Genomic DNA, 18,442 nt, shown 5'->3' with positions numbered 1-18,442 from the left:
TGTCGTTTATTATTTCTTTGACTTTGATCAAGTTTATTGTTTATCTTTAGTCTGCATTGTCTTCCTCTTTGTGACTTAAACTTGATATCACAGATAGGCAGTTGGTACAAGCCTGGAGAGACATGGGACAGTAAGTTTTCCACTGTAGCGTCAACATATGAGGAGTGCAGGGCAGAGTGTGTGGGCTTGTATTTGTGTCTGTCCACAGATGCACTCAGGTAATTTTTTAGATTGTATACTGTTTGATATTTCACAGATTACTAGTTGGTACAAGGCTGGGGAGACTTGGGAGAGTAAATTTTCTACCATAGCTCCAACTTACGAGGAATGCAGGGCTGAATGTGTTGGAATTTACTTATGCTTGTCCACTGATGCTCTAAGGTAAACTACTGCACAGTATATCAGAAAATATTGCTTTCACTAATTTTTTTCAGCCAGTGGGGCTTTGCATTTTTTTTTAAAGACATTTAATTTAATTTTGTTGCAATAGATCTGTGTGGTTTCAGCTTTTTCATGGGGACATTGAGTTCTTGGAATTTCTATTTTAAATATTAATGAATAGGACTTTGTTGGGTTTTTAGCTCACCTGAGCAAAGTGCTCAGGGTGTGATGGCTCACCATCTGGCATCCGTCTGGCGTCTGTCGTCCATCTGTCCACACTTTTCTTTAAATAACATCTCCTCCTAAACCACCAGGCCAATTTTGATGAAACTTCACAGAGATGTTCCTTGGATGGTCTCCTTTCAAAATTTTTCAAAGAATTGAATTTCATACAGAACTCTGGTTGCCATGGCAACCGAAAGGAAAAACTTTAAAAATCTTCTTGGCCAAAACCACAGGTCATAGGGCTTTTATATTTGGTACTTAGCATCATCTAGTGGTGTTCTACCAAGATTGTTCAAATTATCCCCTAGGGTCAAATATGGCCCCGCCCCGGGGTCACAGGTTTACATAGACATGTATAGGGAAACTTTGAAAATCTTTTTGTCCAAAACCACAGGTCCTAGGGCTTTGATATTTGGTATGTAGCATCATCTAGTGGTCCTCTACCAAGATTTTTCAAATTATCCCCCTAGGGTTAAATATGACCCCGCCCCTGGGGTCACATGGTTTATATAGACTTATATTGGGAAAAACTTTGAAAATCTTCTTGTCCAAAACCACAGGGCTTAGGGTTTTGATATTTGGTATGTAGCATCATCTAGTGGTCATCTACCAAGTTTGTTCAAATTATTACCCTAGGTTCAAATATTGCCCCGCCCCGGGGATCACATGGTTTATATAGACTTTTATAGGGAAAAACTTTGAAGAACTTCTTATCAAAAACCACAGGGCCTAGGGCTTTGATATTTGGTATGTAGCGTCATCTAGTGGTCTTCTACCAAGATTCTTCAAATTATCCCCTGGGGTCAAATATGGCCCCACCCGGGCTGGAGGTGGGGGTGTTTAAATAGACTTGTACAGGGAAAAACCTTTAAAAACCTTCAAAAAATTCTTGTCTTAAACCATAAGGCCCAGAGCTTAGATATTTAGTAAGTATTATGCGCTAATGGTTCTGTACCAAGATTGTTCAAATTATGACCCTGGGGTCAATATAGGCCACGCCCAGGTGGTGCCTTGTTTTATATAGACTTACTTGTTTTTGAAGCAGTGGCAAAGAAATTTGGACCACAAGCATAATGTTTGATACAGATTTCAATATTCATCTTGAATTGTCTTAATCATGACCTACTGACCTACTTCCTTGTTTTTGAAGGTACAGCATAGAAATTTGGACCACGTTTATAACTTTTGATACCGATTTCAATACTCATCTTTGATATTCTTAACCCTGAACTACTGACCTACTTCTTGTTTTTGAAGCTAAGCAAAGAAATTTGGACCACCAGTTTAATTTTTAAACAGATTTCAGTAGTTATCTTGAATAATATTTACCATGACCTACTCACCTAGTTTTTGTTAGAGAAACTTAAGCAAAGAATTTTGTTTAAGCAAACAACTAAACTCAGGTGAGCAATATAGGGCCATCATGGCCCTCTTGTTTTTATTTTAATTTGGTTTCATAATACCACTTATTATTCACAATACAAAAATGTATTTCTAAATATGCAAGAACCACTGTTCATGAATATAAGTGAAAAATAAAAACACTGTGTTATATTCAGTTATTGTTGAATCATTAATTTCCATGGACTGAGTCAGAGAATGAAATTATATAACCAGATGAACAAGTAAAATTCCATTTCATTTTTATGCCCCACTTTTGAAGAAGGTTGGGGTATATTGTTTTGGAGATGTCGGCCGGTCAGTCAGCCTGTAGACCAAGCTTTTGAGCCTACATAAGCTCCGACCTTACCAAGCAGTAGAAAATCCAGGGAAAATACAAGTTTTAAATACTCCAGTATTTGTACTTAATCAAACTGAACACAGATTTATTTCACTCTTTATATCATATTCTATAATGATGGAACTCGGACTTGAACCCAGAGCCTTTACAAGTTTTTTGCCTTTATTGTAGTTGTGAAGCCTATGCTGACTGTACCTCTGCCTTTTTGCAAGAAAAAAATGTTGTGCAGATGACTTCCTGGTTTATAATTATACCCCCACAAATGCAGTTTAGGGGGGTATATGGGAGTGAGCTTGTCGGTCGGTTTGTCTATCGTTCAGTCTGTTGGTTTTCATGGTTTCATGACAGTAACTCATGAAAGGCTTGACAGATTTAAATAAATTTTGGTACACAGGTGTAACATTATAAAATACAGGACAAGTTCAACTTTGCCTACAAACCACCAGTTTTAGGTCATCTGATTTTTTGAAAAAAAATGATGAGTTATTGTCATCACTTGATCAGCGTCGGTGTTGCCTGGTTAAGTTTTATGTTTAGGTCAGCTTTTCTCATAAACTATCAAAGCTATTGCTTTGAAACTTGCAACACTTGTTCACCATCATAAGCTGACCCTGTACATCAAGAAACATAATTCCATCCTGCTTTTTGCAAGATTTATGGCCCCTTTTGTACTTAGAAAATATCAGATTTCTTGCTTAAGTTTTATGTTTAGGTCAACTTTTCTCCTAAACTATCAAAGCTATTGCTTTGAAACTTGCAACACTTGTTCACCATCATAAACTGACCCTGTACATCAAGAAACATAACTCCATCCTGCTTTTTGCAAGAATTATTGCCCCTTTTGGACTTAGAAAATCAGTTTTCTTGGTTAAGTTTTATGTTTAGGTCAGCTTTTCTCCTAAACTATCAAAGCTATTGCTTTAAAACTTGCAACACCTGTTCACCATCATAAGCTGACCCTGTACAGCAAGAAACATAACTCTGTTCTACTTTTTGCAAGATTTATGGCCCCTTTTGGACTTAGAAAATATCAGATTTCTTGGTTAAGTTTTATGTTTAGGTCAACTTTTTCTCTTAAACTATCAAAGCTATTGCTTTGAAACTTGCAACACTTGTTCACCATCATAAGCTGACCCTGTACATCAAGAAACATAACTCCATCCTGCTTTTTGCAATAATTATTGCCCCTTTTGGACTTAGAAAAATCAGTTGTCTTGGTTGTGTATTCTGTTTATGTCAGCTTTTTTCATAAACTATCAAAGCTATTGCTTTAAAACTTACAACAGTTTTTCACCATCATAAGTGGACGCTGTACGTCAAGAAACATAACTCTATCCTGCTTTTTGCAAGAATGATGGCCCTTTTTAGACTTAGAAAATCATGGGTAGGACAATATTTCTATTATACAAAAAAAATCAGATGAGCGTCAGCACCCGCAAGGCGGTGCTCTTGTTTGACATAGTTCTGGCCCCTTTCCAACTTAAAATTTGCCTAACTCATGGTTTCCGGCCAATAACTCATGAAAGGCTTGACAGATTTAAATAAATTTTATTACACAGGTGTAACATCATAAAATAGAGGTCAAGTTAAACTTTGCCTACAAACCACCATTTTTTGACACAATTGTGGCCCCTTTTCAACTTAAAATTTGCCAAACTCATGGTTTCCAGCCAATAACTCATGAAAGGCTTGACAAATTTAAATAATTTTTGATACACAGGTGTAACATCATAAAATACAGGTCAAGTTCGACTTTGGCTACAAACCACCAATTTTTTTACCTAGTTACTTAAAATTTACTTCTGTGACAAGGCCGTATTGTGGGGGTATTATTTGTCACTCCTGTGACAGTTCAAGACAATTTCCTCCAGCAGGCATAAGGCCTTTTGATAAGTGGTACTTGTTTTTGTCGAGCCGGCTTGTGGAAGCGAAGCGAAGACATCGTCGTCCAAATGGATTTGTTTGTCCAGATCATAGATTTGACATGCATGGAGCAATCTTGTTTATATGTTAACCTCAATGAGACAGAGTGGCATGTGCAAACCCCAGGTTCCTATCTCAAAGGTCAGGGTCACAGTTGAAGGTCAAAGGTCATGTCAGATCTTGTTTGGCCCATAACTTTGACATGAGGAAATCTTGTTTTGACCTATCTCTATCTGGTAAAGATTTTTGTGTGTGGATGATCATTTCTGTTAAATAACTTTAGTTTGGGTCAAGATATTGAAATGAAACTTGTTTTAATGGGCTGAAATGTTCAAGTCATTCAGTTGGTGTGTCAACAAATAATGGGCTCGACATTGTTGCCCTTTGGGCTTCAACATTCTGGTTTAACAAATAGTTCTGTTTTTCCCGCTGTTATTTTATCTCCACACCATCAGAACTGAACATGGAGACTTTATAATGCAAGGAGATAAAATAACAGAAAAATGACTTGAACACTTTTTGGCCTCCATAGAGCTGAAAAAGCTCAGTTGAACATGTAACCTGTTTTATATTACAGACAGTAATTGTAAAAATGTCGCACAAGTAGGATGATAGAGATGGGTTTTCAAAATATCAGTATATAACAAGCATGCATAGCTATCTGTGTGAATAACATTTTAACAGGATAAAAAGTATGTCAGTAGTGCAGGAAGAAAAAAACATCCCAAGTTCCCATTATTTTTACAGGATATTTGGTCATGAGGAAAAGGATGGTGATGACATTATATATATAAACTGGCTGAACATGGTGCGTGCTGGTCTGCTTGCTCTAGAATTCTACTCTCCCGAGACACGCGCATGGAGACAAGCACATATGAATGCAAGGTTAGACAAAATATTTGTCCTTATACCATTAAAATTTAATGTCAGTGGATAATGTATTGTTTTAATAGCAATTCTTTGAGAAAAACTAATCTCTCTAGTGGTATTATTAGGAAGACAAATTTCTTGTAGTGAAATTTTCACTCTTAGATTGATAATGTTACCATATGAACTGAATTAAATTTTATAATAAATTTTGACTGTCTCCATGAAGCAGATTGTTGGATTTTGAATAAACTTGACAGCACAGTTAAGTCAGTGATTTTAGATTTTGTATGGAATTTAATGTAACTGGATATAATGATACATGACAATGAGGGGATAAGTAGAGAGCATGATGCATAACCTGATTTTGAATTGTTATTTCAGTTATCTTCATTTTTGTACTTAATTTTTTTTTTTGTGGCTTTTGTGATTGACTAGTTAATGTTGCCGACTTCAATCACTTGCCTCTCATTACTGTAAGTTGGAAACCTAGTTTGGGATGTAGAAGTTTTTCAAGGGAGGAGTTGTCTTATAGAAGGTCAGTGGTTCTACCCAGATGCCTGCCTGTGCATTAAATAATGCCTGTAGGTGCATGCATGCAGGATCTTCCTTAGTCAGGAAAAGCTGGAAGGTCACTGTTTGACCTTTAATTTTGACCATGTGATGTTATACCTTACAAAAACAAATATACATGATTAGATTCAAGAAAATTAGTTTTGCCTCAACTATTGTGATGTTATAACTTACTACACTGAGACACCGCAAATACAGGAAGTATGATTTCAGAATTCTCTCCCTTTTATACTAAATTTTTCAGATATTTTAACACAGTATTACTGTAACTACATCAGCTCTGAGAGGAATTTAAAGTTCTACATTTAAAGCAGTTCTTTTTAGGCAAATGTCACTTCAAAGAAGCTGATTTTAGGGGTTATGAATCATGTTTAGTGATAGATTATTTTTCCTCATTGGATGACCAATATTTTTATACTCCCCAAAAGGGAAAGCATATATGTTGCTGCATCATCTGTCCATTCATCCGTCCAGCAAATTTTGTCCAGAGTATTTTCTAAGCAACCACTGGCTGGAATTTGGCAAAACTTCATTGGAAGCTTCACTCCCAAGAGGAGATACCTATGTTATCTTCATGTTTCTGTTCGATGCTTTTTGTCGAGCCCGCTTGCGGATGCGAAGACATAGTTGTCCAAATGTCTGTCCGGTGTATGTGCGTGTGTCAGTCCGTCCGGATTTGTTTGTCTGGATAATAACTTTGACATGCATGGAGTAATCTTGCTTATATTTGGCATGAATGTTAACCTCAGTGAAACGGAGTGTCATGTGCAAACCCCAGGTTCCTATCTTAAAGGTCAAGGTCACAGTTGGAGGTCAAAGGTCATGTCAGATCTTGTCTGGCCCATAACTTTGACATGCATTGAGGAATCTTGTTTATATTTGGCATGAACGTTAACCTCAGTGAGACGTAGTGTCTTGCGCAAACCCCAGGTTCCTATCTCGAAGGTCAAGTTCACAGTTGGAGGTCAAAGGTCATATCAGATCTTATCCAGCCCATAACTTTGACATGCATTGAGGAATCTGGTTTATATTTTGCATGAATGTTTAACTCATTGAGACTGACTATGTCTCAAAGGTCAAGATCACAGTTATGGGTCAGAGGGCGAGCTTGACATGTTGCCCATGGGTATCTAGTTTACCTAAATTATTGCCCTTCTGCATTAGTGTACTGTAGCACCATTTCTTGTCTGTAGTATTCCTCAGCAGCCACTCACTGGAATTCAGCAAAACTTCATAGAACGCTTCACTCCCAAGAGGAAATGCACATATTGTCTTCATGTTCTGTTGGATGATGATTCACCGAGTTATTGCCCTTTGATTATTCTATTGCCATCCTTGTCTGGAGTATTTCTCAGCAGCCTTTGGATGGAATTCAGTGAAAATTCATAGGAAACTTCACTCATAAGAGGAGATGTGAATATTATCTTCATGTTCCAGTCTGTAGATTTTTGTCGAGGCCCCTTGCGGAACAAAGACATAGTCGTCCAAATGGCTGTTCGGTGTATGTGCGTGTGTCCCATCGTGTGTGCGTCCGTCCGTTCGTTCGGATTTGTTTTTCCAGACCATAAATTCGACATGCATGGAGCAATCTTGTTTATATTTGGCATGCATGTTAACCTCAGGGAGAGGGAGTGTCTTGCACAAACCACAGGTTCCTGTCTCAAAGGTCAAGGTGACACTTAGAGGTCAAAGGTCAAATTCAATAATGACTTTGTCCGGAGCATTTCTTCTTCATGCATGGAGGGATTTTGATGTAACTTGGCACAATTGTTCACCATCATGAGACTGAGTGTCGTGCGCAAGAACCAGGTCCCTAAATCTAAGGTCGTGGTCACACTTAGAGGTCAAAGGATACAAGAATAAAAACTTTGTCCGGAGCATTTCTTCTTCATGCATGGAGGGATTTTGATGTAACTTGGCACAAATGTTCACCACCATGAGACAGAGTGTTTTGCGCAAGAACCATATCCCTAGGTCTAAGGTCAGGGTCACACTTAGAGGTCAAAAATCAGATACAAGAATGACTTTGTCTGGAGCATTTCTTTTCATGCAAGGAGGGATTTTGATGTTACTTGATGGCACAATTGTTCACCATTATGCACAAGATTTTCTTGTCTTTATTGTTACTATAAATAACTTTCATTGTAAGTTTTTGCAATCTCTTTTTATGCCCCCGAAGGGAGGCATATAGTTTTTGAACCGTCTGTCCGTCTGTCGGTCTGTCAGTCTGTCGGTCTGTCAGTCTGTCAGTCTGTCCGCAATTTTCGTGTCCGGTCAATATCTTTGTCATTAATGGATGGATTTTCAAATAACTTGGCATGAATGTGTACCACAGTAAGACGACGTGTCGCGCGCAAGACCCAGGTCCGTAGCTCAAAGGTCAAGGTCACACTTAGACATTAAAGGATGGTGCATTGATGGGCGTGTCCGGTCCATATCTTTGTCAACCATGGATGGATTTTCAAATAACTTGGCATGAATGTGTACCACAGTAAGACGACATGTCGCGCGCAAGACCCAGGTCCGTAGCTCAAAGGTCAAGGTCACACTTAGACGTTAAAGGTCATTTTTCATGATAGTGCATTGATGGGCGTGTCCGGTCCATATCTTTGTCATTCATACATGGATTTTAAAATAACTACGCATGAATGTGTGGCACAGTAAGACGACGTGTCGCGCGCAAGACCCAGCTCTGTAGGTCAAAGGTCCTAAACTCTAACATCGGCCATAACTCATTCAAAGTGCCATCCGGGGCATATGTCATCCTATGGAGACAGCTCTTGTTTTATTTGGCATTAATGTTTGCCCCTCAATGAGAAAGGGTGTCGTATGCAACTCCCAGTCCTTTTGGCGGGCTCGACATGTTGCCCTTGGGCATCTAGTTAACTGAGTTATTGCCCTTTGATTATTCAACATTTATTTAGTAAACGATAGTGCCATCCTTGTCCAGAGTATTTCTCAGCAACCTTTGGCTGGAATTCAGTGAAAATTCATTGGAAGCTTCACTCTTAAGAGGAGATGTGCATATTATCTTCATGTTTCACTCAGAGGCACATATCTTTTGCATGCATTTTCTCAGCAACTACTCGCTGGAGTTCTAAGAGGTTCTTTGGAAGCTTCACTACTAAGATGACGTATTTGCCCAGTAGGTTAAGTCTGCTTCTGTGCTTTTAGTGTGCAATAATCCTACATAGGGAGCATCTTGGTTTTACCAATTACAGGGTTGCGGGGTGGGGAGTCATCAATCAGTTTTACAAGTATTTTCTTGTGTTGTTGCTGCAGCTTTAATTATATCCAGAAGAAGCTGTGAGTTAAATTTCAGTTTAAATTTAGGAGCATCAGTTGCTTAGTTGACTTCAGATCGTTAGCTGTTCAGCTGCTAAATTTACTAAACTCTATTGTATTATTGAAATGATAAGATGTTATTCATAATGCAGGTTTGTGATACTGCGTGTACTGTTAGAAGCTGGTGAAGACTTGGTGACAGTTAAGAAGATCACTGGTGAAGATGGCAACCCAGATATCCGTATTACCCTTGACAGGTCAAAGATCCTCTCTGTCGGTAAACCAGCCATAGGTGATTTCCTGAGAAAATTACAGGTATAATGACTCACTTCATGTGACGTATTTGGTTTTGCAATTTGAAATTTGAAAAGCATTCATCAAATTGCTAATAATTTGAGAAATATCGTTACACTGTTAGAAATATGAGAGACATTTTTACACGGTTAGAAACATACAACATATGTCTTCACTCTGTTAGAAACATAGAAGAAACATCTTTACACTGTTGGAAACATGAGAGACACTTTTACACTGTTAGAAACATACAACATATGTCTTCACTCTGTTAGAAACATAGAAGAAACATCTTTACACTGTTAGAAACATGAGAGACACTTTACACTGTTAGAATCATACAACATATGTCTTCACTCTATTAGAAACATAGAAGAAACATCTTTACACTGTTAGAAACATACAACATATGTCTTCACTCTGTTAGAAACATAGAAGAAACATACTTACACTGTTAGAAACATGTGAGAGACATTTATAGCTCATCTGATTTTTTGAAAAAAAAATGATGAGTTATTGTCATCACTTGAGCGGTTGTCGGCGTCGGTGTCTGCGTCGGCGTTGCCTGGTTAAGTTTTATGTTTAGGTCAGCTTTTCTCCTAAACTATCAAAGCTATTGCTTTGATACTTGGAATACTTTTTCACCATCATAAGCTGACCCTGTATAGCAAGAAACATAACTCCATCTTGCTTTTTGCAAGATTTATGGCCCCTTTTGTACTTAGAAAATATCACATTTCTTGGTTAAGTTTTATGTTTAGGTCGACTTTTCTCCCAAACTATCAAAGCTATTGCTTTGAAACTTGGAATACTTGTTCACCATCATAAGCAGACCCTGTACATCAAGAAACATAACTCCATCTTGCTTTTTGCAAGATTTATTGCCCCTTTTGGACTTAGAAAATCAGTTTTCTTGGTTAAGTTTTATGTTTAGGTCAGCTTTTATCCTAAACTATCAAAGCTATTGCTTTAAAACTTGCAACACTTGTTCACCATCATAAGTTGACCATGTACAGGAAGAAACATAACTCCATCCTGCCTTTTGCAAGATTTATGGCCCCTTTTGGACTTAGAAAATATCAGATTTCTTAGTTCAGTTTTATGTTTAGGTCAACTTTTTCTCTTAAACTATCAAAGCTATTGCTTTGAAACTTGCAACACTTGTTCACCATCATAAGCTGACCCTGTACAGCAAGCAGCGTAACTCCATCCTGCTTTTTGCAATAATTATTGCCCCTTTTGGACTTAAAAAATCATTTTCTTGGTTGAGTATTATGTTTAAGTCAACTTTTCTCATAAACTATCAAAGCTATTGCTTTAAAACTTGCAACAGTTTTTCACCATCATAAGTGGACACTGTACGTCAAGAAACATAACTCTGTCCTGCTTTTTGCAAGAATGATGGCCCTTTTTAGACTTAGAAAATCATGGGTAGGACAATATTTCTATTACACAAAAAAAATCAGATGAGCGTCGGCACCCGCAAGGCGGTGCTCTTGTTACATTGTTAGAAACATACTAGAAACATCTCATGCAGATAGAAACATACATGTAGGCGGAACACCTTCATACTGTTATAAACATACTAGAAAGATCTTTACACTGTAAAAAACGTGAGAGAAACATCTTCACACTGCTAGCTACCATAGTAATCTACAATAAGGTAGATAAAATCAACTCCTTAACACAAAATTCAAATGTTGGTCTTAACTCCTTGTAAATTTGATTTGTTACAATGCATGTTCTCTAAAATGACTTTGAAAACCAGAAGCTAAAAGCAAGCAATTACGGTATGATATTATTTAGAGAACATATTTTATGTGGTTGCAAAATAATTAGATTTACGTCAAGTCGAGTAGAAATATCCTACAGTCTCTTGATATTTGAAGTATCCGGCTAAAAATTTAACATCTTTAGTATGTCCATGCAAGTAAGGTTGTTTGTTGGATAATATATACAGTGTAATCCCTTAACAACACTTTAGTAGAATAATTCCTTAGTAAATTAACCTGTGCTAAGGCTCAGCCTCTGTACTGTGAACAAATTTTGATCTTCTCTTTGATATCACTTTGAAAAGATTGTATTGTACAGCAATTTTAAGGTCACCTGTCACGAAGTGACAAGGTGAGCTTTTGTGATCGCGCAGCGTCCGTCATCCGTGCATCCGTCCGTGCGTGCGTAAACTTTTCCTTGTGACATCTCTAGAGGTCACATTTTTCATGGGATCTTTATGAAAATGGGTCAGAATGTTCAACTTGGTAAATTCTAGGTCAAGTTCGAAACTGGGTCACGTGCCATCAAAAACTAGGTCAGTAGGTCTAAAAATAGAAAAACCTTGTGACCTCTCTAGAGGCCATAATTTTCAATGGATCTTCATGAAAATTTGTCAGAATGTTCACCTTGATGATATCTAGGTCAAGTTCGAAACTGGGTCACGTGCCTTCAAATACTAGGTCAGTAGGTCTAAAAATAGAAAAACTTTGTGACCTCTCTAGAGGCCATATATTTCACAAGATCTTCATGAAAATTGGTCAGAACGTTCACCTTGATGATATCTAGGTCAAGTTCGGAACTGGGTCACGTGCCCTCAAAAACTAGGTCAGTAGGTCTAAAAATAGAAATGCCTTGTGACCTTTCTAGAGGCCATATATTTCACAAGATCTTCATGAAAATTGGTCAGAACGTTCACCTTGATGATATCTAGGTCAAGTTCGAAACTGGGTCACGTGCCATCAAAAACTAGGTCAGTAGGTCAAATAATAGAAAAACCTTGTGACCTCTCTAAAGGCCATATTTTTCATGGGATCTGTATGAAAGTTGGTCTGAATGTTCTTCTTGATTATATCTAGGTCAAGTTCGAAACTGGGTCACGTGCGGTCAAAAACTAGGTCAGTAGGTCTAAAAATAGAAAAACCTTGTGACCTCTCTAGAGGCCATATATTTCATCAAATATTCATGAAAATTGGTCAGAATGTTCACCTTGATGATATCTAAATCAAGTTTGAAAGTGGGTCATGTGCCTTCAAAAACTAGGTCAGTAGGTCAAATAATAGAAAAACCTTGTGACCTCTCTAGAGGCCATATTTTCCATGGGATCTGTATGAAAGTTGGTCTGAATGTTTATCTTGATGATATCTAGATCAAGTTCGAAAGTGGGTCACGTGCCGTCAGAAACTAGGTCAGTAGGTCAAATAATAGAAAAACCTTGTGACGTCTCTAAAGGCCATATTTTTCAATGGATCTTCATGAAAGTTGGTCTGAATGTTCATCTTGATGATATCTAGGTCAAGTTCGAAACAGGGTCATGTGCGTTCAAAAACTAGGTCAGTAAGTCTAAAAATAGAAAAGCCTTGTGACCTCTCTAGAGGCCATACTTGTGAATGGATCTCCATGAAAATTGGTCAGAATGTTCATCTTGATGATATCTAGGTCAAGTTTGAAAGTGGGTCACGTGCCATCAAAAAGTAGGTCAGTAGGTCAAATAATGAAAAAACGTTGTGACCTCTCTAGAGGCCATATTTTTCATGGGATCTGTATGAAAGTTGGTCTGAATGTTTATCTTGATGATATCTAGGCCAGGTCTGAAACTGGGTCAACTGCAATCAAAAACTAGGTCAGTAGGTCTTGAAATAGAAAAACCTTGTGACCTCTCTAGAGGCCATACCCTTGAATGGATCTTCATGAAAATTGGTCAGAATGTTCACCTTGATGATATCTAGGTCAAGTTTGAAACTGGGTCACGTGCCTTAAAAACTAGGTCAATAGGTCAAATAATAGAAAAACCTTGTGACCTCTCTAGAGACCATATTTTTCAATGGATCTTCATGAAAGTTGGTCAGAATTTTTATCTTGATAATATCTAGATAAAGTTCAAAACTGGGTCACATGAGCTCAAAAACTAGGTCACTATGTCAAATAATAGAAAAAACGATGTCATACTCAAAACTGGATCATGTGGGAAGAGGTGAGCGATTCAGGACCATCATGGTCCTCTTGTTAAGCAATGTTAGTGACACACTATTAAACTTATTTATGGATACCTTAAAAATAATTTAACACTGATATTATTGTACTGTATGTACATTCTTGATGTAAAATGGAATACGGATGAATTGTCAGGTTTACAAAGCGACTGCTGATGTAGAAGCAGGCAAGAAGATGTATGATACATACTCAGATGTTCATGATAATGAGGAACCACATTTCATCTCTCTCCGAGAAATTGTTCTTGCAAGAAAACAACCGAGGAAAATGTTTGTTCAGCATAATACATCTTTATGTGAAGGTTTGTACATGTAGAATTTGTTCTTCTTCACTGCATATACTTGCAAATAAAGTATCAATAAAATCAGTGAAAAATAGTGTTCTAGTAAATAAGGGCTTGTATTTATCAGTGCTTTAAGTCTGAAGTGTAGAATTTGACTGTAAAATGATAAATTTTCAGTACTCTTTGTTGGTATTAAATGGTTGCTGTTTTTCACAAAACTTTGCAAGGATGTTTCCTTTAGCAGCTAAAAGGTCTGCTCAGCTATTTTTCATTTGTACAGATGTCTTAAAAGAGATGTTACAGAAACTTGAATCTTTTGAGATTAACGTCAAAATTTTGAGTTAAAACATGGTTGAATACAGACCCAAGACACTGATCACTACATAGTTTATTTAGTTTGCTTTATCATCAATTAAGGGCTTCGATGGTCCAGTCTCTTGTATATTGTAGAAAACAGGCTTTTCATGTTGTAAGCTGATTATTGTGTTTCATTACAGATGGCAGTATAGGTCTACAGAGCTATGAAGCAAGCCCAGCAGGTCTTATCCAGTCATGGGTTGACAGATTTCCATCCACTGATGTTGATGAGATCATACAGGAACTCTGGCAGAAAGATAAACCATACTTCGAGTAGAAGAATACAGCAAAAACTGTACAGCTAGTGAATGAGATACAAAAACTGAGGGGAACGGGAACATATAAACTGAAAATATAGATGAAGGAAATCAGGTGGAAAAAAAAACAGCAACTTTTTCATTGAAATCTGAATAACAGCTATCACTTTCTGTTGTAATACCTCAGTAGGTTTTTAGTGTATAGTGGAAACTTGGTGTCTTAATCTTACTTGTGTCCCGAAGAAATTCTTTATTCCCATCAAATATTCCTTATTATTGCGTGTATATTTAACTTGGTGTAAGTCAGATTTGTCATACTTTGTTTTCGGTTGTGTCAAATGAGTTTTAAGTTACATCACTCAAATAACTGAATATTTATAGCTTGACATATTGAATTAAAAAGTTTGCTACATACATAAATACTTGATTTTTGCTCACAAATATGAAATAAGTTAAAAATGAATAAAATGCATTGCAAATCTTCTAGTATTTTAAGTATGAAATGTGTTATGTCCTGTATACATGTATATGAGGCTATGGCAAAACAGTAAGCAAAAATACCTGCATCAAGTACCCATGTTAAGTAAAATTTCAGCTGTCTTGAATTTAAAGGCTTGCTTCCTTCAGATTTGAGATACTAAGTTTCAGCTGTAGTTTTTCATCATTTATATGTTTTTCACTTTTGATAAAATATATATACATAATGAATTTTTTCTCTCTGTATTAAACAATATATCATAAAAAAAATAGTAATCTCTGTTTTATGATTTGTAATAAAACCAAGTAAATTTTGAACATATAAAAAAACAGATGTAGCTTGACCTGAGAGAGAATCATTTCATTTAACTGAGTGATATGGTAATGGGTTTCCTAGCATGTTGTATATCTCTATCATAACTCAGTTGCATCTTGTCTCCACAACAGTTGCATAATATTCACGTTTGCTATTCTTATGGCATGGTTGATAGTACATTTCAACTGATGACACTATGTTATATTTAATTTTTCCTTGAAATGAGAGAAATCTTTTACTGTTGCAATGCAAAATTTAAATTGAATTGAAATCTCAGAATTAAACAGTAATTGAATTACTGTAAAAACACTGAAATTCAGACCTTCAGATTTTCAAAGTCCAGTTTTTTCTCATAATTTTAATGAAAAAAAAAAAGCACTTTAATACCTTGAAGCAGATTAATTTTCATGGCCATAAAGGAATATTATAAAATATACTCGGAATACTGGACGACATGTTAAACTTTAGGGAAATGTTAATTTGACACAAGTTTTTACTGTGTTTTCTTAAATAATAACATCGTTATTATCATTTTCACCACCAGATAGAAAATATGTATAAAATTGCAAAACATGGATAGTAGAGAATAGTAGACAGAAAAAACAGGAGTTGTTATTAATGTTAATCAATTAAAATTGCTCTCCATAATTTTCTTTCCGACAAAAACAACATAATATGCCTTTCTTTGAGAACAAAATGCCTATTTATCTCTCTTATTTCTCAATTAAAGTAGTACTTTCACCTTACATTGCAGTTATTGTTTATAATTGTGCTAGACCATGCTTTATTATATTAATTATCACATTAAAAGATTGCAAGGAACTAATGGTAGTAATTAATTCCAGTCAAAAGCAAACAACTGTTTTCAGAAAGAGCAAGTTGATTATTATCATCAGAGTTTCATCACGAATCCAGTGCCAGACATAGTATAAAATGGACATAATTGAACACAGCATATGATAAACAAATCCCAAAAGGGTCTAAATGTGGTGGTTTTAACAGCAGTTATATCATTTAAGTAATCATAGTTAAACTGTAAGCAGTGCTCAGCACTTCTGGTCAGACAATGCTATTTATCTAGCTCACCAGTTTGTTTCAAAACAGGGAGACTTTTGACATGAATAAAAGACATGTAAAATGAAATGTTGATCTATAGCAAAACCATGTTTTAGCATATCAAAACAATACGATGAGTTTATATGTTTGCGGAATAATTCCACTAGGGAGTAGCCTGAGTGAAATATACACAGCATACAAAATTGTGTCCCCTTTTCTTGTAGTATCCTTCTCCCGTCATGCCAAGGTATTTTTGTTTGTTTTAATTGTAATATCATCCTGTAGACAGATAGTTTACAGTTCTGATTTCTGAACAATGAGAGTAATATGAAAGTTTGTTTAATCTTGCAAGTAACATATGACCATACTGTGACAGTCAGTTGGGGGCACCTGTGTCCTATGGACAAATGTCTTGTTTAACCTGTGACTTATTGTTGTTTTCTTTCAGCATGTGGGCTTTTGCATGCTTTGACTAGAATAGTGTTGTAATGCACATTTACATTAAGATACATACTATTTGTTTTCAAGACATCTGAAGCTGTGTACAGAACTGATAAATATAATGTTAGAGTAATATTAAAACAGAAGAGGTTGTAAATATTCTATTAAATAGTAATGAAATGGCAGCTATGAAATCCATAAAATTATTTATACGTTAAAACAAGCTGCTAAAATACTGGTTCCTAGCTTTATCATTTTGAAACATTTTGAATTTTGTTCTTGTCTTTCTTAATATTTTTCTTTCATATATTTGTCATTTATATTTTTGATATTTGCTCGAATTTTTGAAAAAAATTTACAATAATAAAAAAAAGTTTCAATATAAGTCAGGCCAGCATTAATGGACAGGAGAGCGTTCGCTTCCTAGCTTTCGGATCAGGCTTGACTTTTTCAGAATTAATCAGATAACCAGCTAAGAATCATAAATTGTGAACAGTAGAATAAGGTTGTTGACTGTTAAATCACGATATAAAAGCAAGAAACCAGTTTGCAGTAGATAAAAACACAGAATGCTGCATAAAAGGGGTAGAGCAGCAGAAGACAACTTAATTTGTCAAATGAATTTTTATTTTATTTATGAGTTGTTAGGTAGATTATGTTTTGACTTTTTTTAAAACCTTGCACCTGAACATACTGTGTTTTTGTCAGATTTGTTTCACTTGATTGATATGAAAGACAGAATTATGTATAATACGAAATAATATCTAATAATTAAAAAGATTTTTTATGTCATGTGACTATCACAATTAACAGAGTAAATATTGATTTTCATTGTGTTAGATTTTTATTCTCCCCGAAAATTTTTGAGAGGGTATATAGTTGCCACTTTGTCCTTTCATCCGTCTGTCCATCCCCAAACTTACAGGAAAGTGTGACTATGAAGTGAACTTGTGCATATTGTCAGAACATGAATGCACCTTGCCTGGTTTAAGAGTTATGACCCATTGCAGTTTTACAGAATGTTATATATCATGCAATACAGTTATATTAGCCTTGACTGGTTAACTCCTACAGTTTTCAAGGAACATGGACCAAACTTACAGAGCTAGATAACTATGAATTGAACTTGTACATGTTGGCACGATGTGAATGTACCATGCCTTGTCTAAGAGTAATGTCCCTTTGAAATTTAACTAACTGCTGTATTTTGCGATATTATTACAATAACTCCTACAGTTTTCAAGGACTCTGGCCGAAACTAATAAAAACATATAATTACAAAGTGAACTTGCAAATATCGTGAATACCAAGTTTAGTGATAATACATCATGTGGTCCATGAATGTACCATGCATGGTTTAACAGTTATGGCCCTTAAATCATCACCAAACTTGGTCTGAGTGTATGCATCCTTGTATGGTCCTCACTCTAGTTTGGTCGATCTTTTAAAGGGGCTGCCAGAAAACCTTTACAAAATTTTGGAACCACTTGATAGATCGTCACCAAACTTAGTCTATAGCATTTTGTACGGTTCTCTCTTAAGTTTGTTTAAATGGTTTAGCTCACTAGAGCTAAAGATAGGAAAGAACCTTTCAACAACTTCTTATGAATCATTTAACAGATCTTGTCCAAACTTAGTCTGTAGCTTCCTTGTATGATACTCTCTCAAGTTTGTTCTAATGGTCTTGCATGGTCCCTTTTAGGGTCCACCTGTGCTAAAAATAGAAAAAAGCCTTTAAGCAACTTATTCTCATGAATCCATGGAATATCGCAAAACTTGCTCTATGGTCTCCTTTTTGTGGTCTTCCCTCAATTTTGTTCAATTGATTCCACTTGACCCTTTTTAGGGACCACTTAAGTTAAAAAAAAAAAAAAAAAGACTTCATGAACAACTTGATGGATCATCACCAAACTATGTAGCAGCCTTGTAAAGTCTTCTCTTTTAGTTTAGTTAAAATGGTTACACTTGACCCCACTAATGGG

General features: G+C 36.1%; 1 protein-coding gene across 2 annotated transcripts in view; it reads left to right on the top strand.

Moving 5' to 3' along the window:
- The window catches only part of LOC123566345 (dipeptidyl peptidase 3-like), a 51,588-nt gene extending 34,297 nt beyond the window's left edge, over positions 1-17,291 (top strand). The window contains exons 14-18 of one of the 2 annotated variants that reach the window (XM_053548742.1): positions 257-381; positions 5,018-5,155; positions 9,148-9,310; positions 13,409-13,574; positions 14,054-17,291. In XM_053548742.1, the coding sequence (XP_053404717.1) occupies positions 257-381; positions 5,018-5,155; positions 9,148-9,310; positions 13,409-13,574; positions 14,054-14,190 (729 nt within the window). In that variant the 3' untranslated portion in view covers positions 14,191-17,291. Of the gene's footprint in view, positions 1-93; positions 219-256; positions 382-5,017; positions 5,156-9,147; positions 9,311-13,408; positions 13,575-14,053 lie in introns of both variants that reach the window. The other variant, XM_053548739.1, reaches the window with a different exon arrangement.
- The last annotated feature ends 1,151 nt before the right edge of the window (positions 17,292-18,442 follow it).

This window comes from Mercenaria mercenaria, chromosome 1 (assembly GCF_021730395.1).
Source record: "Mercenaria mercenaria strain notata chromosome 1, MADL_Memer_1, whole genome shotgun sequence".
Classification (NCBI taxonomy): Eukaryota; Metazoa; Mollusca; class Bivalvia; order Venerida; family Veneridae; genus Mercenaria; species Mercenaria mercenaria.
The sequence above is the reverse complement of the archived record's forward strand: the minus strand, read 5'-3'. Positions and strand labels throughout refer to the sequence as shown.